The following is a 22,913-nucleotide window of genomic DNA, read 5'->3' as shown; positions in this document are numbered from 1 at the left end:
TAATATTTATATTAGGCTATACAATCCTATTTTTTATAGTTTGACTGCCCATGCGATTTTATGAACCAAATGATCGGAACCAAAAGCCGACATTGCGTTTCCTCATCGGCCTATTTTCAGGTTCGTACCGGCAACAGTCTGGTACTTGTGGACGCTGACATCTTCATTTTAAATACTACAATATTGTAGAAGAAATATAAATGAGCCATTAGTCATTCCTTAGTAAGAAATGGCTGCCGACAGTCCGAATTTGTGAGCTATTAGTTATTATGTTTTGATATGTAATGCCCTGCCTCATTAAACACTAACGTTATAAAAGTTAGAATGGCAAATACTCGAGTTGAACATTAAGCTTTGCAAGAATAGTCCTAATAGTGAGAAGTCCAGCACTCAATAATAGTATCTAGCAAGCAAGCAAGCAAGCATGTCTGAGTCCGGTCACAGTCAGCCCGGTATGTACGGACAGGGGAGGAGGAGGAGGCGACGGCGAGACCGAGACCCAGGACCGCCTGGACAAAACCTCTCCGGCCCCAGTCGGGATCGAGACTATGTTCCCCGTGAGCGCAGGGTGAGATTATGTGCCAAAACAGCAGCTGTCTACCTAAACATGATTTTTGAATGATGAGTTAAACATATTATAAATGTATAATTAATATTATAAATGTGAAAAATGTAGATTGTTTTTTTCCTACTCACTATAATAATGTATTTTTAGATGTATTATTTAAATATTTTGTATTTGTATATTTTGTTCTATACTTTAATCTGTTTTTAATATTGATTTAAATAATTAAATGCTTGTTTATTTTATTGAAAACTATTATTTTATTTTAATCTTATTTTTTATTCTTTGTTTATTTTTATACATTTATTAATATTTTTCCATTGTTCCCCTAGCTCTCCTTTGCGTTTTTAAAAACTTGCTGGAATGTTGATTTGTATGATATTATTATCATGTACTCTCAGGATGGGAGTGAGGAAGCTACAGGACCTCTTCTACAGAAGACCCCCATTATTCTTGCTAAACCTCCAGGAGAGCGAATAAGTGTATAAATATAATTTATGTTTATCCTACACAAGCAAACAATATGAGTGAATAGTTCTATATATAGAACTACTGATGTATAATATTGTCTTGGTTCGGTTTCAGTCCAAACCAAGTGCTCCAGCGAGTGGAGCCGCGTCTTTGGAAAAGCCGATCATGCTCATTAAGACCAGAGATGAAGGGGGGAAACCTGGGAACGCTCCTGATGTGCCTCCTTCAGCCTCAGGTGCAGGAACTGTCAAACTGGAGAGGGAAGGTCAGCGGCCAACTCAACCTGTGTATCAGATCCAGAACAGAGGCATGGGCTCAGCTGCGTCCGGTGGAGCTGTGGATCGTCAGTAGTTTTTTCACGTTTCTCTCCTTAAGGCCCCGATATACTCTCGGCAAAGTTGTTTTTCGTTCTTCACTTTGGGGGAAAAAGAAGGTTGAAACACGTGAGCAGTGATATAATGTTAGTGAACATCCCGACGCCGCCCACACTGCTGAGAGTGCGTTTAAATCAATGTTTTGTTAATATGTGCTTTCCTTTCAATAACAAAATAAACAACAAAAATGACAGCGATGAGAAAACAGTAGTTAAGAAAGCATCTGATCATAGCAATGTGATGTTACCACTTTATAGATACCAAAAAAACTTTTGGCCTGATTTTGTTCAAATTGACGTCAATTTCGCTTGAAGTATATCGGGGCCTTAAAAGTCACCACGAAATCAAAATTGACTAATCATCTTCTTCTTTAAAAAAAAATTTATTTATTGGATTTTTGTTAAACATAGCAAAACCACACAGTACATCAAAACCTACACATACTCATTCACACATCAACCACAGAATTACTCCCACAACATCCAACAATAACATAAAAGGGGTGGAAGGAAAAAAATATATAGACCTGCCTTTTTAAAGTGCCATAAATATCAACTTTCAGTGTCTCTTATAGACTTTTTTGAAGATTTTTTAAGTTGTTCAATATTACAATTATGCATTTTCAAGAGCTTGTTCAACATAAACGGCTGAATTTACATATGCTTGACCAGCTTATTCCAAAGTCTATCTGAAGGCATTTTACATTGCAGGCTCAATCATTTGAACATCAGTCTCCATCTCTGGTTGGTATTATTTGAGATCAGATAATACAGGTTATGTGATATATATCCTGTGTATCCGTGAAGAAAATAAACTTATTTTTCAAAGAGAATCAAATTTTCTCTAGCTCCAAATGCTTCATTGCATCCCCCTAATCAGATTTAAGTGTGTATGTGCAGCTTTCTGTTTACAGTTTAATAATAATACATTTACATTACATTTACATTTAGTCATTTAGCAGACGCCTTTATCCAAAGCGACTTACAAATTAGGACAAAAATTCAGCGAGTCATCATAAAGAGGCAAAAGCAACAACAACGCAAGAAGTGCTCAAAATACGAAGTTCAGGTATTATTCAGAGTAGCATAAGCCTGATAAGTGATGTTTCAAAGGGAAAGGTTTTTTTTTTTTTTTATATAATCTTTTTTAATAATTATTTTTCTTTAATAATTTTTTATAATAAAAATTATTTTTAATAATAATATAATAATATTCGTGCTAGTAGATTGACGAATGAAATATACTATGTTCTGCACTGTTTTTAGCTGTATTAGAGTCTACAATTCCTAGACCCGCCATCAAGGCTTCTAAATCAATAGGCCTTTGCATTAGTCTGGAAAATATCAGAAAAACACTGTTCCAGTAGATTTATAGCTTTGGGTGACCTCTTATTTTTGATGGAATTATTTTGCCACAAGAGTGGGACAACCTGTTACTTAGATGAGATCAGATAAATCATAATAAATACTGCAATATTCCATAAAAACGAAGAATTGTCGTTTTTGATTTCATGGGGACTTTAACTCATCTTTATAATAGCAGTGGTGGTTTCAACGCAGATATTTACACATGTAAGCTTTAAACTGTTATTATGTGTCTGTTTTAGTCTGTTTTCTGGGATAAACTAATCATCTTTCACCATGTGATTTTCAGCTGTGATTGGCCAGACTAAGCTCCTCCCCCCTGAGAAGATGAAGCACAGCATTAAGCTGGTGGATGACCAAATGAATTGGTGTGACAGCGCTATGGAGGCAAGGGAATGTTTATTCTGTTAATAAATTAATAATGTTGTGTTTTGTATCTTGTGCGCTATGCAAGTGCATAATAGTCGGGTGAATGTATGCTGAATGTGTGTTTACTGTGTATCTCAGTATCTGCGAGATCAGACGGATATGTTAGTAGTTGGAGTCATTGGGCTACAAGGCACAGGCAAGTCCACAATCATGTCTCTCCTGTCTGCAAACAGCCCTGAGGAGGACCAGAGGTTAGTCATGATTCTGTGTTTCTTACCAATTTATTCGCCTTGTATTCCACTTCATTGTTATTGGGTTTCACCCATTGATTCTCTGTTAAACAGGGCGTATGTATTCAGAGCTCAGACGCAGGAGATCAAGGAGAGAGCTGGGAACCAGAGCAGTGGAATCGATTTCTACATCACTCAGGAGAGGGTCATCTTTCTGGACACGCAGGTCAGACTAGAGTCACACACACACACACAGAACAGTGGTGTATTCAGAATGCAGGCAGCTACTTGATAAAATAATGCTTTTTGTCATCTTCAGCCAATTTTGAGCCCTTCTATTTTGGATCATCTCATTAACAATGACCGCAAGCTTCCGCCTGAATACAACCTCCCACACACGTATGTGGAGATGCAGGTGAGTTGTTGAAGGACACTATATGTCATGTACCATTTTACAAATAATTGTATACATTATTAAAAATATATATTAATAATTTCTACAGTATGCCATGTTTTAATATTATTAATGATGTCAGACTTTTACAAATAGTATTCTATAGATTATATGTCATGTACCATGTTGCAATATGCAAATAGTACTACTTTACAAAAAAATTGTAAACTGAAATTCTCCCTTTTTCTTTTCCCCATTTCCAACTGTTTGGTTTAGTCTCTGCAGATCACGGCCTTCCTCTTTACCGTATGTCATGTTGTGATTGTGATTCAGGACTGGTTCACTGATATCAACTTATATAGGTACGCTACTTCATTGCACGTATGCTTCAATTACAATGACATGGAAATAATTGAACAAAATTTGAACAATTAGTTTCATAACTATGTACTGTATATACACTACTGTTCAAAATGTTTTTTGAGTCTCTTAAGGCATTTAAAACACTAAAAACAGTAATATTTTTCATTATTACAATTTAAAATAACTTAAATTTGAATATATTTTAAAATGGACATTTTTAACGATTCTTTGATTAATAGAAACTTCAAAAAACAGCATTTATTTTAAATAGAAATTGTAACTATACATTTCTTTACTGTCACTTTTGGTCCATTTAATGTGTTCTACATTTTTAATACTTTAAATACTAAATTCTTGAACAGTAGTATGCATATATATATATATAATATACACACACACGCACACGCACAGACACACACAAAGAATAAGGGTGTTACCCCGGCATCCTGGCCAGATTTTCCCTCTGGCCTTTGTCTGTCATCATGACCTCCTATTCATCCCCATACATTAAATATTGGCGTCATCACTCCATCTCCTGGAGACTCTATGTTGCATAAAACTAACAGCCGTGTCTGTAACCAGGTTTCTGCAGACTGCTGAGATGCTGAAACCCTCGACTCCATCTGCCAGTCATGACAGCACCGGCTCCTCAGGGGCAGATGATGGCTCTGAGTATTACCCCCACATAGGTAAGAAAACTATAAATGTTCTGTTATATGGGCTATAATAAATTGTATTTTAACATTTGTAATATGTGAAGCTGCTGGCAAATGCTCAGATTTAGGTTTAACGCATATCTTTTCTTTCTATTTTCATAGTTTTCTTGCAGAACAAAGCGAGGAGGGAGGAGTTCTGTCCAAGAAATCTGAAGAAGATGCATATGGCAGTTGACAAGCTTATGGCCCATTCCCACTTAAAATATAAAGGTCAGTTCCCTTTACGTGACAGTAAACACATTCATTAACACCACGTGATTGGTGATTTGGTGTTTGGCTGATTGACCCTTTTTTTTTTTGCTTCCTGTTGAAGGCACATTATCCATGCTGGATTGTAACATATTCCCTGGACTGAGTCGAGATTACTTGGAAGCAGAAGTCAATCTTTTCCTCTTACCTATGATGGAGAATGATGGGGAAGATGCTTTGACAAGAGCAGGTCAGAAAAGATTTGTTGTTTAGCTAAATGTTAAGCTAAATATCAGAATTGTAGCATCATTTCAAGGAACAAGCCCAAAGAAATCATTTTGTGTGTCATAACCAAAAGTGTTTCCGGAAGTCAAGAGGCATTTTCTGTAATTTTGTTATTTTTGTCTTTTTAGTTAAATACATTTTTTAGTGCTAAATACTGCTGTTCATTGCTTTGTTTTTGATAACATTTATATTTATTTTTAACATTTAACATTTTTATTTAAAAATATAATGCAATTTTTATATCACAGAAAATAATAAATTAGATGTTTCGTTACTTATGAAACTTTCACACTCGATAAATGTTTTTTATAGTTCCTAATAACTAGTAGCGGAAGTACACACTTTTTTTTGGTAATAATTTTAGTAAAAGAAACTCTTTTTGGGGGGACTAAATTAGCTCCTTCTTCAGAGTAGGGTCTAACCCAGCATAATAGGACAGCTGAACACATGCCATACGAGACACCGGTACCCACCATTTTTAAAAAGTAGTGTAAACATACAGTACTTACTCCACAAACTAACCCCACGAACATGGAAAACAGCGATAGATGGACTGACGTCGAAGTCCAGGCACTTCTCAACCGCTACGGAGTTGTTGGCGTTGTTGAATGCCACACTTAAATGACGTCACTGTCGGCCGGTTTACGTCACTTCAGAGTTCCTACTGGCTGTGCGAATGCTACCAGGAAAATGGCCCTATGGGAACTTTTAGATCTTGGGAGACTGCCCTGATGGCTAGTTCCTATAACTAACCAGTGTACTATACTGTATATATAGCTCGTATTGTCAGAGATCTCATGCAAGTAGGCCTTTAAAATGACACAACAGTTCTCTATCTTTCTCATGAACACTATAATAGATAGATATTTTCATTTATAGCAAGCATGATTCTCCATTGTCCTTGATGAACCTGCTAACTTCAGTTGCATTTGGTCTGTATATTTTGTGCACCAGGTTCAGGCCCCCCTCTTTTCTCTCTGCTGCCTGGTTACAGAGGTCATCCCAGCTTTTCTTCACTGGTTTCTAAATTCCGCAGTCAGATCCTGGCTATGTCCCGCAGTCAGCTCTCACACACAATCCTCACTGAGAAAAACTGGTAATGCTTCTGTTCTTCCTTTTGGACCTCTATTCTAATTTTGAATGAAATATTTCAATTAAGAAAATATCAAACAATAGTATTTCCATTTATGCATGTACACATTTGAATTCATATCAAGACACTGGATGGCTGCATGTGTTTTTACAGGTTTCACTATGCTGCTAGAATTTGGGATGGAGTTAAGAAGTCATCTGCACTCTCTGAGTATAGCCGGCTGCTGTCATAGTCATGGTGGTGTCAAGAAACCTGTGAGTTCATTGTTAAAGAGAACTGGGCCTCTTCTCAGATGATTTCAGACAGGAGGCAGTTCTCGGAGAAAAGAAGTGCAGTGGCACTGAATGAGGTTTAACCAGCGTCTTCTGTGAGGCCTGGATCACAACAGTGGAGTGCTTTGCAGTTTGGGAGGAGTTGCATTCTGAGTTGTTTATTTTACACAAACTAGCAGGTGCCTGACCTGGACCATTCAGTCATGTGCTAAACTTATTGTTATTGCAAGAGATGACGTGCAAAGATTCAGTGATGTTAACATTTTTGTAGTAAATATGTGAAGAGGCTTGTGATTTTTCTTTTTTTTATATTTTATTCAGTTGATGTAAATAAAACAGTATGATACAGCACACTTTTCAGAAATCTGTGTTTGAACAAAAAACTTGTAACTTAGATGCAATTGCAGCTTGATTTTTCTTTATAAATGTTTCATGAGATCGAAAATAAAAATGTTATTTGTTTCATCTTTTATTTCTAGGTAGTTAAATTTAATTTGATCAGTCATCAATCAATATTCCATTTGCACCTGGTATTTTTTTTTTGTTGAAAATTGCTAAACCATCATTAATTGTTTATTATCATATATTATTACTCAAAGCTATCATAATTACAAGATAACATTCAATCAATACTGTATACAATCCTGTGTATGATATTTACAATATATAGGACAAATGGTTTATGGTTTGTGAATATTGTTTGTTTTAATACATGTATTGTTTGTTTATTAAATGTTTTAGCAACATAACATCAGTACATATATGCATGTATAAAATACACCTGTAATCAGGAAGCTATCTGAAAAGAAAAAATCAATATGGAATTTTTTTGCGCATGCGCAATACATAGACTTCTTGTCCGGACGAATTTAGGAGACGGACTCGCGCGTGCGTACATTGTCTGGGGGAGGAGCTAGAACCAAAACACGAAAATTATTAATGAAATCGTTATATTGTAAGTATACGCGTTGGTAAGAAAGACTCCCGTTTTCAACTCATTTTGCATACTATAAAATATGTGAGAAATATACTACAATGAAAGGTCTGCCACTAACTTACATCTTGTTCTTTTAAATGTCTGTTTGCTTATACAGGATAAGAGATGTTATCAATTATTTAATAAAGTGTGTTATCCGCTGTACCTGACATAAAGTCATAGTCATGAGCTGACAGAAAAATAAATAAAAACCTATAAGTGCATAAACACAGACCACACCCTCAAAAGTTCCTGGAACAAGATTCAAACTGATTTTATATTGAAGGAAAAGTTGTATTGTATTGTAGGTCGCTGAGATACTGTAAGGCACGTCAATGCAGGTTTATGTGTAATATGTAGATTGTAATAATGTTAGACCTTTTTGTGTGCTGGTTACTTATATGTTTTCTTCCTTTTTCAGCATAAAGTAACGTTAGCTGCATAAGAGTTGGCATGGAAATCTTACCATGTGAGGAGGTGGAGCGTGTTACTGGTGCCAAAATACCTTTGCAGCAAGGTGGTGACACTTGCTCTCAACAGTCTGTAAGTCGTGCAAATAATTCCCCTTACACGTGAAAACATCTCAAGACTCGTGTCTTTCAGTGAATTTACTGTGAAATAAACACATTCTGGATTGGGGCAGAAACGTTCCGAATTAGATGCTTTCCATCTGTTGACCATCGCAGTCACGCACATGAGCAATAAAGCATGAGAAATAGGCCTGACATTTACGCGGCTTGTTCTGAAGCAGTTTTTGGATCGGTTCCTTTGGTAGTGGTATGGCATAAGTATTACTTTAGGGATCTGTTCTAAAACTTCTGGTGGAATGCATAGTCAAAAAGATAGTTGCTGTAGTACCAGTCTTGCACTTAGTGCCTTAGTGCCATTGTGCCCTTAAGCTAAATGTTTAGATCATGAAAACCGGTCTATTCTGTTACATAAGTATCGTTTTCACTAGGAAAATTAGTTGACAAGAAATACAAATGTTGTTGCTGATATATACAGTAGGCTATATACCGTTCAAAAATTTGGGGTCAGTAAGATTATTTTTTTTAATTAATACTTTTATTCAGAAACTTTGCTTTAAGTAAACGAAAAATACTTTTATATTGTTAACAAAAGATTTATATTTCAAATAAATGCCGTTCCTTTAAACTTTTAAAAAGATTCATCAAAGAAGACTTAAAAAGGTAGCGCTGTTATTAAGCCTTACAACTGTTTTCAACGTTGATGATAATAAGACATTTTTCTTGAGCACCAAATCAGCATGTTAGAATGATTTCTGAAGGATCATGTGACACTGAAGACTGGAGTGATGATGCTAAAAATTCAGATTTGCCATCACAAGAATAAATTAAATTTTAAAATATATCTTAAAATAGAAAACATATTTTAAATTATAAATGCAAGCAAACCTTAATATTTTTCTGTATTTTTGATGTTTCACTCACTCCATCTCCAGGCCATCCAAACAACTTGTGCTGAAGTGAAAGCATGAGACCCTGTCCACCCTTTTTTCTGCTCTTTTATTAAATGCACAATGCAGAAACTACTAGTTTTTTCACTGAATTGTTTTCTTTGTTTTTAGGAGTATTACAAAACCATCATCTCTACATATAACGGCTTCTCAGACGACTCCAGTGATGAGGACGACTACAAAGCACCACTGGCAGTTGCAAGTGAGGAAAGCTCTGTGTGCTGTGTTTGTGGAGACAGCATCCCATTCCTGGGTAACATGATAGAGCACTTTAAGACACACACAGTTGAGGTGCATTGTCACCTGTGCCGAGCAAAGTTTGGACGTGTAATTTCGCTGGCGTTACACTTAAAAAATGCCCACCCAAAGCACAGTCTCCTGTGTGAAATCTGCGGATCAGTCTTTAGTTGCACATGGCATCTAAACGGACATATGGGAAAGCACCGGAAAGCCGCAATGGAGGTAAAAGCTGTGGTTAAAATGGAAGAGAAAGAAGAAATTAGCATCAAAGAGACCATAAGCTGCATTGATTTGAAAAGAATGATCTTGAGTGATCATTCATATTGTGTCTCAGAACAAGCAGCTACGAATGACACTTGCAGTGACATCCAGAAACGCATTGACAATGATACAAACTCCACAAATCAAGGCTCACGCATCAAAACAGAAACTGAAAGATTGCCTCTTATTAAAGATGAACCAGTTGATACCTTCAGCTTTTCCTCATTCCCCTTGAACCAATCAGAGCCAGATCATCTTAGTTTTAGGGTGAAAGAAGAGAATGACAATGAGGATGGGCTTGGAGGAACTGTAGTTAACGAGGTGGCTGCAGAGGAGGAAATTTGCCTGGCAGAAGATCAAGAAGGTACTGACACCGATGACGAGGCAAACCCTGATTCACTACCCCCTGGTGACACAGCGTACAACCCAGACGAGGACCTCAGCTCAGATTCCGACGACATTAACTCAAAATGCGTCTCCCACAGGCGTCACCGAAAGACAAAGAGAGGGAAGCAACAGGTGCCCAACAGGAAAAGATCTGCAAATATAAATCTAGAGTCAATCAACATTGCAGAGAAATTTGGGTTTCAGTCTGACTCTCCCTTTTGCTGCTACGGCAAATTCGCTAATTTGAAGAAGCACATGGATGATTGCAGGAACAAGCTGATGTTTCCTTGTTGTCTGTGCAGTGTGGCATGTGAGACTGAAGAGTTGCTGATGAAGCACATGATTGCAAAACACCCAGCAGCTGGGTATATCTGTGCGTTCTGCCACAATGTTTTCCCTAGACAGGAGAATTTCAAAAATCACATCTGTAGGAAAAGACCTACAGGAGAAACGAACTTGCCGGCCACCTCGGTATCCCATTTACCCACAGTGCCTTTATCTAATATCAGCGGTCAAGGAAGACCATCTGCCCCTACTTTGTATGCCAATCAGAATACCATTAAAGTTATCAAAATAACTCAGACAGCGAACAAAGTTTCAACGGCACCTGATCCTCCACCTGCGGTGGCCACATTGGGATCAACCGAAGTTCTGACGCTGCAACACCTGCTTCAAACAACTCCCCTGGGCACTGCTAAGGTGACCAATTTGGTTCCACAAGTTGTGGCTATGCCACAAACTCTTGTTAGGCCCAATTTCCTTCCAAGTTCTTGTGTTGCTCGCCCGAAATTTCCCATCCATACACCTTCGGTAGTGCGTCCCTTGCTGACAAATCCGGCCAGGATGACTCTTCGTATCCCTGCCCTTTCCAATCCACCTCTTCCAACTTCAGTCATCGTATCCTTCTCACCCACTGTGAACGTCTCTGGACCCACTTTTGTGTCATCCAACAAACCTGTTCTGAGACAAACATCAGTGGCTAATATTAGACCTCTACCTGTAAATGTTCTACCGATGACCTCAGTCACCTTTCCCACCCTGGTGAGTGCTCTTACCGGGAACAACCATCCTCAGGTTCCTCCTGCCCAGGTTCAGGCTCCGTTAAAAGTAGTGGCCATGTTTATGAATCAAAGCAGGCATTTGGCTCTTCAGAAGCGACGCGAGGAGAGCTGGCGCTCCAAGACCATCTTCCCCTGCCGTCACTGCGGTGCCGTATCGAGACAACCATCGCTGAGGGTGCGTCATCGCTACTTACACCGCGGATCAAGGTTGTACAGATGTCAGTGCGGAAGGTCGTTCCAGCAACAGCTGCATTTGCTGAGGCACCAGGTCCAGCATGCGGAGTCGGTCCGATTTGTTTGCGCACGGTGTGGAAATACGTTCGAAGGGGCGCATAAATTAACCTGGCACAAACGGAAGCATAAAAAATGCAAGCAAGCGAAAAAGAAATGCAAGGCGGCTTTCGACTGTAGCTGTGGACAGTTGTTTGCAAGGCCGTCTGCACTGTTGTGGCATATGCTTAAAAACTCGAAACTTTCGAAACGCACTAGAAAAACCTCACATTCTGTCTCTCTTGGAATTGTTTGTAAATGAGACACAAGTAAGACTAAAACTCGTCTGTTTTGCAAATCAAATGCGCACTTTTTTTTTGGCCCTAAATGATTTTTGTACAATGTTTGCATTATTATGTTAGAAACGGTGGTGGATCAGATTTTTTTGTTGTTTTTTAGACTGAAGACTTTGACGGCCAAATCCATAATATGGTAAATAGTGACACTTTAGCCCCAATGATAAGATTTATGTGTCATGTAATGTAATGTGAACATTGGTATAATTTGGTAGATTTGGTAAATCAGCGTATATAGATTTCTTTCATAAGTTGAGTGGATGCAACTACTAAAAGAATGCTCACTAATTGAGAGAATTTTAAGCAAGCTCTCATTTATTAATGACCAAAGAAACACAACACGTTTTGTTTTTTCATTTTTATAGGGTTTTTGTGTCATTTGTCAATGATTGATTCTAACCCATTTGTAATAAAACTGTACATAAATACACAGAGAAATGAATCTCTTGCTGTGTGTTTTAGGCTTACTCATCATAATATAGTTGGGAAAACACAAAGTTGTGTTAACATGAGATGGCTTTATTAAAATGTGCAAAAATAATGCTGTAAACGTTGTTTCAGTCGTTTTCTCCTGGCATTTTTTATGTCGATTTCACAATACAACATGCAAAACTTAATTCCTGATCAACTTATCTTGAATCTAAGGCAATAAAAATGTTCTGGTTTGCTTCTCTATGTTTGTTTTTAACAAACAAACATAATAAAAGCAGCAACGGTTAATGATTGGTCAAATAATGAGTCAGGTGCCATTCATATGCTTTCATCATATCAGCAGTTTCAAATGGTTGAAGACAGTACAACTAAGATGAAGTTCCTGTTTTTTGGAAAAGAAATACATAAAACAGATCTTACCTCTCTTTTTATTCCCATTGCCCTCATGTAGTCACTATGCTGCATATACATCTAGGTATTCAGTCTGTTCTGAAAATGATTTATCCTAAACAATAAAGGACAAGCATGGTCTTCATTGGAATGATGGCCAAATTTGCAGCACACACTTTTGTCCACCAGGAGGAGTTATCAGAGAGGACTGGCAGCCTCTTTCTTAATGAACAGGCTCAAGCTGTAAAGATTTTTCCGTTACACCAATATTCTGAAGACCATAATGTACAAAACCTTTTCATGGTGTAATTAGAGCCGCCACATACCATCATTCAACAGATGCCCTGTCAGGTAAAGGGCTGATGGAAATTCAAGTCATTCCCAGATTTTTTATGTGTGTGGGTGCAGGTGGTTCTGCCTAAATGAGGGTTGTTTCAAAATAACAGTGTACAAGGGCAACAGTCAGTGAGGAAGTCTGGCTTATCCTTGGCACCTAACTATAACTGGCTTAAGATACGGAGACCTTCATCAATGTGTCATTCCCAGGTTGTATGCACATTTAAATGTAACTGGAAAAGAGTGTATCAAATTAGAGACATCAAATTATAATCAAGCTACTCTGCTTGATTCATACTTCCAAATTTTTAGATAAACATCTGAGCTTCAGGTGAACTTCCCCAGTATCACCTAGATAGACCAAACTGTCAATATATAGAGAGACTGACAGTTTGGAAAAAGAATAATAATAGAAGAATTCACATCCTTTCTGTGCCTTTCACACTGATATAAATCAATCTGAGACCTGTGCTATTGTTTTACAAGAAATCTGAATTTGTTTCTTCATGTAACACCAGAATTTCCATCTCTTAGTTTTTGTATCAATTATGAGCTGAAACTCTAAATCAAAGGTCAAAAGTTTAAAGTAACAAAAAATGGTCTTTTCTCAAGTTCATGTTTGTAGAATTGAGGAAATGTTCATAAATACGCATAGCAGAACTTGTGTTCTAAATAAAACAAGATGTCTGCGGTGGTTGTTAATCCTCCTTCGGTTCAAGTGGTTTGATTGAAGAACACTCAGAGGATAGTCTTCCAAAAGAGATGTCACAGCTCACCTGTGTAGAAACAAAGCCAGACTTTACTCCGTACTTGTTAAGGATAAGCTACATACGGTGGCCAAGAGAGCTCAACATGTTGCAACTGAAGAAAACACATGCAAATGGAAAAACACCAGCAAATAAAGAAAACCAACACATGTGCTGCAAATACTGCAACACAACAAAATACAGAGACGCACAACAAATACTCACAATTCAACTAAATACAGAAACACGCTGCAAATACTTACAATGCACATACAATCAGGATTTAAAAATAAACACAAAAAAACCTCACCTTTCAGGTCATCGACGAGTGTGACATAGTGACGAGTAGACATTGAACAATAAAAATGTCACGGCCAGGTTCGTCACTCGTTGTGAGTATTTGCAGTGCGTTTCTGTATTTAGTTGCGTTGTGAGTATTTGCAGCGCGTTTCTGTATTTTGTTGTGTAATGAGTATTTGCAGCATGTTTCTGTATTTAGTTGTGTTGTTAGTATTTGCAGTGCGTTTCTGTATTTAGTTGCGTTGTGAGTATTTGCAGCGCGTTTCTGTATTTGGTTGTGTAATGAGTATTTGCAGTATGTTTCTGTATTTAGTTGTGTTGTTAGTATTTGCAGTGCGTTTCTGTATTTAGTTGCGTTGTGAGTATTTGCAGCGCGTTTCTGTATTTGGTTGTGTAATGAGTATTTGCAGCATGTTTCTGTATTTAGTTGCGTTGTGAGTATTTGCAGCACGTTTCTGTATTTGGTGAGTATTGCAGCGTGTTTCTTATTTGGATGCGTTGTGAGTATTTGTAGCGCATGTGTTGTCAAACTGATGAAGATGTTATCTTAATTGGCTGGTGTTTTTTTCTATTTGCATGTGTTTTCTTCAGTTGAATCGCATTAAGCTTTGTGCTATTTGCAGCGCATTTCTGTATTTAGTTGTGTTGTGAGTATTTGCAGCATGCTTCTGTATTTAGTTGTGTTGTATTCGCAGTGCGTTTCTGTATTTAGTTGTGTTGTGACTATTCGCAGCGTTTCTGTATTAAGATGTGTTGTGAGTATTTGCAGCATGCTTCTGTATTTAGATGTGTTGTGAGTATTTGCAGCATGCTTTTGTATTTAGATGTGTTGTGAGTATTTGCAGCATGCTTCTGTATTTAGTTGTGTTGTGAGTATTTGCAGCATGCTTCTGTATTTAGTTGTGTTGTGAGTATTTGCAGCATGCTTCTGTATTTAGTTGTGTTGTGAGTATTTGCAGCATGCTTTTGTATTTAGATGTGTTGTGAGTATTTGCAGCATGCTTTTGTATTTAGATGTGTTGTGAGTATTTGCAGCATGCTTCTGTATTTAGTTGTGTTGTGAGTATTTGCAGCATGCTTCTGTATTTAGATGTGTTGTGAGTATTTGCAGCATGCTTCTGTATTTAGTTGTGTTGTGAGTATTTGCAGCATGCTTCTGTATTTAGTTGTGTTGTGAGTATTTGCAGCATGCTTTTGTATTTAGATGTGTTGTGAGTATTTGCAGCATGCTTCTGTATTTAGTTGTGTTGTATTCGCAGCGCGTTTCTGTATTTAGTTGTGTTGTATTCGCAGTGCGTTTCTGTATTTAGTTGTGTTGTGAGTATTCGCAGCTTGTTTCTGTATTTAGATGTGTTGTGAGTATTTGCAGCATGCTTCTGTATTTAGTTGTGTTGTATTTGCAACGCGTTTCTGTATTTAGTTGTGTTGTATTTGCAGCATGCTTCTGTATTTAGTTGTGTTGTGAGTATTTGCAGCACGTTTCTATATTTAGTTGTGTTGTGAGTAATTGCAGTGCGTTTCTGTAATTGAAATTGCGAGTAAATTTCACAGATAATTACAAAGAAATGGTAAGCAACACACTGAATTGTAAACATAATTTTGAAGCAGAAAGATTGAAATAGTTTTTCTTGTAAAACGTACTCTAATAATCTGTTCGTAAACAACTTGGGGGAAAAAATGTTTGTACAGTGTACCTGTGGTCCAGTCTACGGCGATGTAGCGCCTGTGTGAGCAGCTCAGAGGTGCTTTGGAAGGAGCGTCCCAGCTCGTCTAGCTTCTGCTCCATGGAGATGATTCGCTGTTCAAGCTCATGATATGAGCTGTTCCAGTTTGCACTCAGATCACACATGATCATCTGCATCTGTTTGAGGACAAAGTCCATTTCCAGACAATATCCTTTTCTTAGATTTGCTACAGCTGTATTTCACGAGTGTAAGCACATAGGTATAATAAGACACTGGACATTTGGTCATTTTCTTACTCATTTCTCACAAAAAAAATTGGGAGGTACAATCTCTGGAAGATGACTGTCAAAGTCTTGTTTTTCTTTTTATGTGCATAGCCATAAGTAACACACCAGACACTGTCAGACATTAAGGTAGTTTTTAAAGAGATTTTTATGGTTTCACAGAACATTTATATGTCTGGGTTAGGAGAATGCCACTTTATTAGGGCAAACAGACCTAGACACCAGTCCGATGTATGTCTTGACTTACCTTCGAAAGATCCACCATCTCACTGGCATAGTCCCTTATCTTCCTCTGCTTCAACCGCAAGTGACGAAATCTAGTTGTAGACAAAGACATGCGTTCACTTACATTCATCGCCTGGTACAATGGTTTTAAAGGAACTCTAGTCAGCTGGGTTTCTCTATGTTGGAGATCTCAATCCTCTAATTCATGAGATGATCACGCCTCTTCGAATATGGCTTTGTCACACAAAACACGTCTTAGAAATTTTAAATCAATATATTGTCTTATCTGAATGAGCAGTCAGGGTGATTTTCAACCATAGAATGCAAAAAGGGGGCAAAATGACCAAGGGTGTGGTGTTTCTTCAATAATCCTTTAATTGCTTAATATGTATTCTTCATAAATCTTGCATGTGAGCCTCAGTAATGTCATTTACATGTGCTGGTCATAGGTTCATAAAAAATATAATAAAATGTTTGTATAAAAGTGTTTGTAAAAGGGGTCAAAATAGTGTTATTTTTGTATTATTTATATACTATTGATATTAGTATAAAGTATATTATTATAGAATATATTACATTTGAATTAGCTTTCATTTTTTATATTTTAATTGTATTGATTTTTCTCTTTTTTTAGATTTTCTTTTTTTATGCTTTATATTTTTATTATAGACCTGTATGCATTTCTTACAGAATCTTGACTGGTACTTTTTTTACTGTAAGTTTTGTCAATAATATTTAATTTATTGACACCCTGGATTTGTCAAAACTTTGTGACTGCCAATTTCATATTTTGTGTTAAAAAAGACCAATCTATATTTGTAAAAGGGTCAGTGTAGTCAGTATAGTCAAAAAAAGTTAAAATTAAATTTCTCACATAGACATACGTTAGTTATCTTTAGAATTGTATATGTACTGTACATGTTAAGCGAACAAATGAATAATATTGAAACATTTAAACATTTCTGTATAATGAAGATAAAAACAGGTAATTTTAATCCCCTTTATGCATTCATCTCTTTTGGGTCTTTTTACGGTTAAATTCAAGATCTTCTTTTGTAACTTCTAGTAATGAAAGTTTGTGTATTTCCTGACATTTGTTGATGTCAGGTTTTGCAACAGGCTGACTGGCAGATGTCTCTGAATATGTTGTGTCCCAAAAAAGCAAAACGGAAACCAGTTATTGTAGGGGAAACATCAGCAACTACCAAAGCATGCAGACATGACCAGCGACCGTGTGTCATGGAAGCAAAAAGGAAACACACCAAAAAGCACAAACCAGAATGACCTCCGAACTATTTAGCGGTCTGCTTGCTAGCATGCCGTTTTAGCTGTCACTGCAGCACCCACTTTCTTTCCAGAATATTCTTGGTGATTCTGCTAACTGTATAACAGGAAGTCAGATATCCCTCCACCCCTTAAAGCCACAGATCTCACACATGGAACATTCTAAGAGCCCGAATCCTGTAGACATTAGCAATGCTAAACTCGGGTGTAGATTCACACATCACAGCTTCCCATGCACTGGTCATAAAGGAACAACAAAGGAACAGATGAGGAACTGCAATTCTTGTAATGACCACAAAATAAACAACCGCAAGAACACATAGTATGCGTTGCACTGCATAACGTGATCTTTGTGAAACTGACTTGTCATGTATGATTTTATAGAAAATGACCAAGTGGAATATGAGCAGTTCCCTCAAAGCAATGAAGCAATGTCCTACCCCAGTGTCCATAGAGTTTAAATAGTCCAGGTGATGGTCCAGATTGTTGAACTATTGCATGATTATTTTTATAAAAGCATTATCATATCTTATGTTTAATTCATTAAACATATTATACATTTCATCTACTCATGTGCAGGAAATGGCATTGATGAATTGCGGTAAGCATATTCTAGCATACATATTGAAGTTTATAACTAGGTTCTTTATAAAGAACTAGTGCGTGTATATATATATATATATATATATATATATATATATATTAATCATTTTCTATAGCAATTTTGTTTATTTTATAAAAAGGAACATAATTAGTATATCGAGGGGTGAGAACCAGAGGGGCATAAGTGACATTTGGGTGAAATATATATATATATATAATTTGAAGTTATTTATTAGTAGCCAAAACACTTAACATAGAACATAAGCCAGTTAGTGCCAAAAGGGCGTAACTACACTGTATTGTGGGTAAAGCCTATGGATAGCACATGAGTCAAAATGCCTGACACCACGTGTAAGCCCGGCAGGTCAACCATGATAAGAAAACTGTTTTTAACTGCTGGGAGATGTATTATTACGCTTATTTCGTGACAAAAAGCTGGATGATGGAGTAAATGCAAATATCCAGACGTCTCTTATTATTATTATTACATTATCATATTGAATAAAATAGCCAATTTGTTGTTACAAATAGCTGATTTAATCATTTTCATCAATTTCATCTTTTTCATTTTAAATGTCAAATCAAAGACTTTTGTGCAATGAATTAATATTTATATTAATTTAGCAGAAACTTTTGTTCTAGCGAATAACAAATTAGAATATAATAATAGAGTATTCTAATAGAAAGCCTTTGTAACATTATAAATGTCTTTATTATTAATGTTGAATACATTTATAATGTTACAAAGGATTTTATTACAAATAAATTATGTTTCGTTGGCAGAAAATCATGTGCCTGGCCGCACAAAAGACGATCCAAAAGGTATTCAGTTCAAATATGAACTATCTGACCATTTAAAAAGCTTGAAGTTGGAAAACAGGAGACCAGAGGTTATCATGGAATGGAACCTAAACAGTTATACAGTTGTCCCCCATGGGATCACTGCTGTGAAAAAGAAAGATTTACTTACACTGTGCACAAATGGCAGTATCCCGCAGTCTTATATGGACATCTACCAGGCATTACAAGTCAGCCAGTCAGAGTAGGCTAATACAAATCCATCTCAAATGTTCTTTAAGACACAGATTGTTTTTGTTTTGTTGTCATGTCCACAATATTCAGTAACCTATTTCATATGCTCACTGTTCTGGAACCTATACTTTCAGTTGGTATGGCAAAATGTTATTAATTAGTTGTTAATAATAATTATTTATGCAATTCATTACTACAGTATCATTCAGTTAATGGTATTCATATTATTTTATTATTACAAAGGTATCTGTAAAGGCTTTTCAATTGCCCATTTGGCCAAATTAAGGGGCTGGGATTACTATTTTTGTCAAATTTATCACTTTCAATTAACTATTTTGATGTAAGGAGATTTTATGTGATATTTTATTTTATCACAATAGATTGTTATTTCTTTTAAACTCATTAATGTAATGCTTTGTTCATATTGTCATCAGATGTGCCCATGTTTTCATATACGAAATGGAATGAAACATTGGTGCCAAAAAGGCGCATGTGACTTTTTTTAATAAAAAAATATAAAAACGTTAAAATAGTGTTTAATAAGTATACTGTCATCCAAAGATTGAAATCAGTACACGAAGTCAGATCAAACTATGGTCATGTGTTTTGTTTTGGCCCTCCTGTAAAGTTGGTGAAATGTCACTTATACACCCCTCTGGTTCTCACCCCTCGATATATAATGATAATATAATGATATATAATGATAATGATAAAAAAAAAAAAAAAAAAAATATATATATATATATATATATATATAAAATATAAATATTAAAAATGAATAATTATATAATTTAAATAATATATATATTTACATAATTTAAAAGGTGTTATAGTAACAATGAATATACATAATGAAATCACATTTTATAATTAAATTGGAAAAAATAAATTACATAAATATAACAATAAAGTATATAAAGTGTATAAGTGTATAAGCAATAAAGTATTTTGTGTCAGCTACCCAAAGAAAAAAAGCAAAAAGGAACATAATTAGTATATCAAGGGGTGAGAACCATGCAGAGGGGCATAAGTGACATTTGGTTGAAATTTATATATATATATATATCATTTGAAGTAATTATTAGAAGCCAAAATACTTAACATTGAACATACAAAGCCAGTTAGTGGCAAAAGGGCGTAACTGCACTGTATTGTGGGTAAAGCCTATGGATAGCAAATAGCAAATAGCAGATAGCAGATAGCAAAAAATAAAAATAAAAATGTCTATAGTGAATCTCTCTCATGATGTCTAATGGTTGAATGCACAGTGGATCACTCACACACGGATAGCCTCCAGAAGGCATCTCTGATGATGTCGATGCTCTCCGCTGTTGTCCTTTGTCTGGGTGGTGCGATGCAGTAGCCAACATTCTCTTAGCACATCAGCTGCTGCGTGCCGGATCTGCGCCACAGAGAGTATGATTTCCATAATAAGTAATCCATCCATCATAACTATACAATGATACTCTATTGACAGTCTGCAGGCCATTCCTTAAGTAAACAGTTGTATGTTTAAATTGTTCAGCAGATAAAATACTGAAACTACTATAAACATTGCTGGCCATTAAATTACACTCGGTAACAGTAATATGATGACTGTGATGTGTAAATGACAAAATACAACACATCAGAGAATTACTAGAACATTTGGACAGGATATAAGGAAACTGGTGCGGTTTATTAAAGAAGTGGCCTTGATGGAAACAAACATGGAAAGATGGGAACGGAAGGATAAGTATTGGTTATTTTGAGGGTGATTTGAGGATGAGAATAGCTATCTTAAAGTTATATATGGGTTATGGGCGGTCAAGGGCTTTCTTTTTTAATCACACATTTCTCTACTTTCTTTGATTCTATTATTGTCTCTGTGTCTTCCTGTTGAAGACCTGCTCATGATGATGTCACAACCTCCCTGACAATTTTGTGCATTTGAGGTTATTATTAGTGTCCAACTGTGTCCAGATGTCTTCCTTTAAAGTATCATCAAGGTAAATCATTGCAGGATCTGATGAGTTGGACCTGTGGCACGCCACACACACACACACACACACACACACACACACACGCGCGCGCAATTCAACACAACAAAACACCCTGTGACAGGATATGGCTTTTGCCAAGTTGAAAGCACAGGTCCAGACCTTTATGAATATGTTGAAGGAATATTCTGGACTCAGTTGAATTTAGCAGTTGATTAATGTCCACTTGTCCCTCCTTTTGTTAATATTTTTTTATTAAAATTGGTTTAAAGTGAGGCAATTATGCTATGAATGTGGCCAATATATAAACGTTAAAATAATATATATATGTGGATCAAAAAGGTTAATCAAAGTTGTCCTAAGACAAGAACAGGTATTGTTCAAAATTCATGTATAACTTTGATGAAAGGTTTTGATCCACTTCAAATGTTGACTACTGTATATATATATATATATATATATATATATATATATATATATATATATATATATATATAAATGAACTTAGATATAAAAATCTAATAATTAATCAATAATAATATTTTAAAAGTTGTTAAATATTTTTTTTGCTTATAAATGTTAACTTTTTCAACTGTCCAAAAGTATTTTGTGTCAGCTTCCCATTCAGATCCTAAGATAATTTTGAAATGAGGGACAAGGTAAAATAAAAAAAATGTGTAATCAATATTATGACACAAATGCTGTAGATTAAACTTAAACCCCAGAATATTCCTTTAAGAACTTGCTTTCAGCGGTGGGAAACAATCTAATGTAATTTTCAGAAACACCTGTCAATTCTTGCCCCCCTTTTGTTGAAACTCTATTTACCATCTTCCTCAATGCATTTATTTTGGGGTCTCTCCTCCTTCCTCTGATAAGCAAACAGATGGATCCTGTTAGAGGAGTGCAAGCCACCCTGAGCATCAAGACTTTCTCTCCTTTCTTTCCCTGTGCATACGCTAAGGCTCACTCACAGGACACACATGAGTGCATCTTATTTCCTGTCTGCAGTTAAACTTCTCATGGACTAACACAAGTTCTTTTCCTGACAGGGACCTGATTGTTTCCTCCCTTTGACGCCTTTTGTCGGCTATTAAGAGCTCAGCGGCCGTCTCTGCCTGGCCGTCCTAAGCATTTTCCCACACTGTGCTGCTGTTTGGAATTCCCTATTTAAGGAAAAAATAATATTATAAAAAGCCTCAGAAATCATAACACAGGTTCAATGCGGAAAATAATGCTGCTTCCATCCATGCCTCTGCATCCTCCGGGTCACTGCTTTTTATGTTTCTCATCCGCAACAGAGATATGTTTTTAAAGATTAAGTTAAGCATTCCCAAATGGCTAAGCTAATTCTAATTATCATCATTAACATGTTTTGTATGTGGTGGTCTGTGTGCTCACCCGCTTGGAGATCTGAATGTCCATCATGAAGAAATGCACATGTTTCTCCCCTTTGTTAAGTGCCAATTTCTTAGTCATGACTGCTACCAACATAGCAGTACATGCCACACCCTGACAACAAACACACAGACATGAGCATGGTTACCATCTGTCTCATTATCCCAAACATATACTCAGACATAAAATATTCAGACTTAATGATATTCAGATATTCTTTGTAACAAGTGTATAAATAATTGTTGGCGGGATGGAATATAATGGTATTTATTTGATTCAAATCAGTTTCAAAATTTAGAAAGATTTTCCCAAATAAATGAATAAAACAAAACATAAACAAAAGTATTACATGGAAGTGTCTCTATGAGGAATGTATGGAAGCTTGTTTCCGCCACAGAATAATAAATAAAAAAGGTAATTGCGACTTTTATCTCACAATTGCCTGATATAGAGTCACAATTGCGAGTTATAAAGTCACAGCTGCGTGATATAAAGTCGCAATTGTGGGTTATAAGTCAGAATTGCGAGATATAAACTCGCAATTGCGAGATATAAACTCACAATTG

At 36.3% G+C, this 22,913-nt stretch overlaps 3 protein-coding genes across 7 annotated transcripts in view; 2 read left to right on the top strand and 1 right to left on the bottom strand.

The window, feature by feature from the left end:
• The first annotated feature begins 126 nt into the window (after window positions 1-126).
• Window positions 127-7,155, top strand: smg9 (SMG9 nonsense mediated mRNA decay factor). The gene is made up of 13 exons (XM_082149513.1): window positions 127-568; window positions 967-1,047; window positions 1,151-1,379; window positions 3,064-3,161; window positions 3,282-3,394; window positions 3,488-3,599; window positions 3,693-3,788; window positions 4,044-4,129; window positions 4,713-4,819; window positions 4,949-5,056; window positions 5,160-5,285; window positions 6,275-6,416; window positions 6,567-7,155. The coding sequence occupies exons 1-13, from the start codon at window positions 425-427 to the stop codon at window positions 6,643-6,645; spliced, it is 1,521 nt and encodes a 506-aa protein (XP_082005639.1). The 5' UTR covers window positions 127-424; the 3' UTR covers window positions 6,646-7,155.
• Window positions 7,156-7,295: 140 nt separating this feature from the next.
• Window positions 7,296-13,391, top strand: LOC309483609 (uncharacterized protein). 4 transcript variants are annotated; one of them, XM_082149509.1, is made up of 3 exons: window positions 7,296-7,640; window positions 8,083-8,204; window positions 9,250-13,391. In XM_082149509.1, the coding sequence occupies exons 2-3, from the start codon at window positions 8,115-8,117 to the stop codon at window positions 11,617-11,619; spliced, it is 2,460 nt and encodes an 819-aa protein (XP_082005635.1). In that variant the 5' UTR covers window positions 7,296-7,640; window positions 8,083-8,114; the 3' UTR covers window positions 11,620-13,391. The 4 variants fall into 4 exon arrangements, with proteins under 4 accessions (XP_082005635.1, XP_082005637.1, XP_082005636.1 ...); XM_082149511.1 differs by having other exon boundaries at window positions 7,296-7,656; XM_082149510.1 differs by having other exon boundaries at window positions 7,296-7,727.
• Window positions 12,152-22,913, bottom strand: part of kcnn4 (potassium intermediate/small conductance calcium-activated channel, subfamily N, member 4) — a 25,467-nt gene continuing 14,705 nt past the window's right edge. The window contains exons 5-9 of one of the 2 annotated variants that reach the window (XM_082149514.1): window positions 22,351-22,461; window positions 20,251-20,372; window positions 16,074-16,143; window positions 15,552-15,718; window positions 12,152-13,587 (exon numbers count right to left, since the gene is read on the bottom strand). In XM_082149514.1, the coding sequence (XP_082005640.1) occupies window positions 13,584-13,587; window positions 15,552-15,718; window positions 16,074-16,143; window positions 20,251-20,372; window positions 22,351-22,461 (474 nt within the window). In that variant the 3' untranslated portion in view covers window positions 12,152-13,583. Of the gene's footprint in view, window positions 13,588-15,551; window positions 15,775-16,073; window positions 16,144-20,250; window positions 20,373-22,350; window positions 22,462-22,913 lie in introns of those variants that run through there. The other variant, XM_082149515.1, reaches the window with a different exon arrangement.

Source organism: Leuciscus leuciscus, assembly GCF_965113295.1.
Source record: "Leuciscus leuciscus genome assembly, chromosome: 20".
Classification (NCBI taxonomy): Eukaryota; Metazoa; Chordata; class Actinopteri; order Cypriniformes; family Leuciscidae; genus Leuciscus; species Leuciscus leuciscus.
The sequence above is the reverse complement of the archived record's forward strand: the minus strand, read 5'-3'. Positions and strand labels throughout refer to the sequence as shown.

What these genes read in the sequence shown, in the direction of transcription:
- LOC309483609 (XM_082149509.1), top strand. Translation starts at nt 8,115, where the DNA reads ATGGAAATCTTACCATGTGAGGAGGTGGAGCGTGTTACTGGTGCCAAA. An exon ending in ACACTTGCTCTCAACAGTCT is followed by an intron (nt 8,205 to 9,249) that starts GTAAGTCGTGCA and finishes CTTTGTTTTTAG; the next exon opens with GAGTATTACAAAACCATCAT.
- smg9 (XM_082149513.1), top strand. Translation starts at nt 425, where the DNA reads ATGTCTGAGTCCGGTCACAGTCAGCCCGGTATGTACGGACAGGGGAGG. An exon ending in ATGTTCCCCGTGAGCGCAGG is followed by an intron (nt 569 to 966) that starts GTGAGATTATGT and finishes ATGTACTCTCAG; the next exon opens with GATGGGAGTGAGGAAGCTAC. An exon ending in ACTGATATCAACTTATATAG is followed by an intron (nt 4,130 to 4,712) that starts GTACGCTACTTC and finishes GTCTGTAACCAG; the next exon opens with GTTTCTGCAGACTGCTGAGA.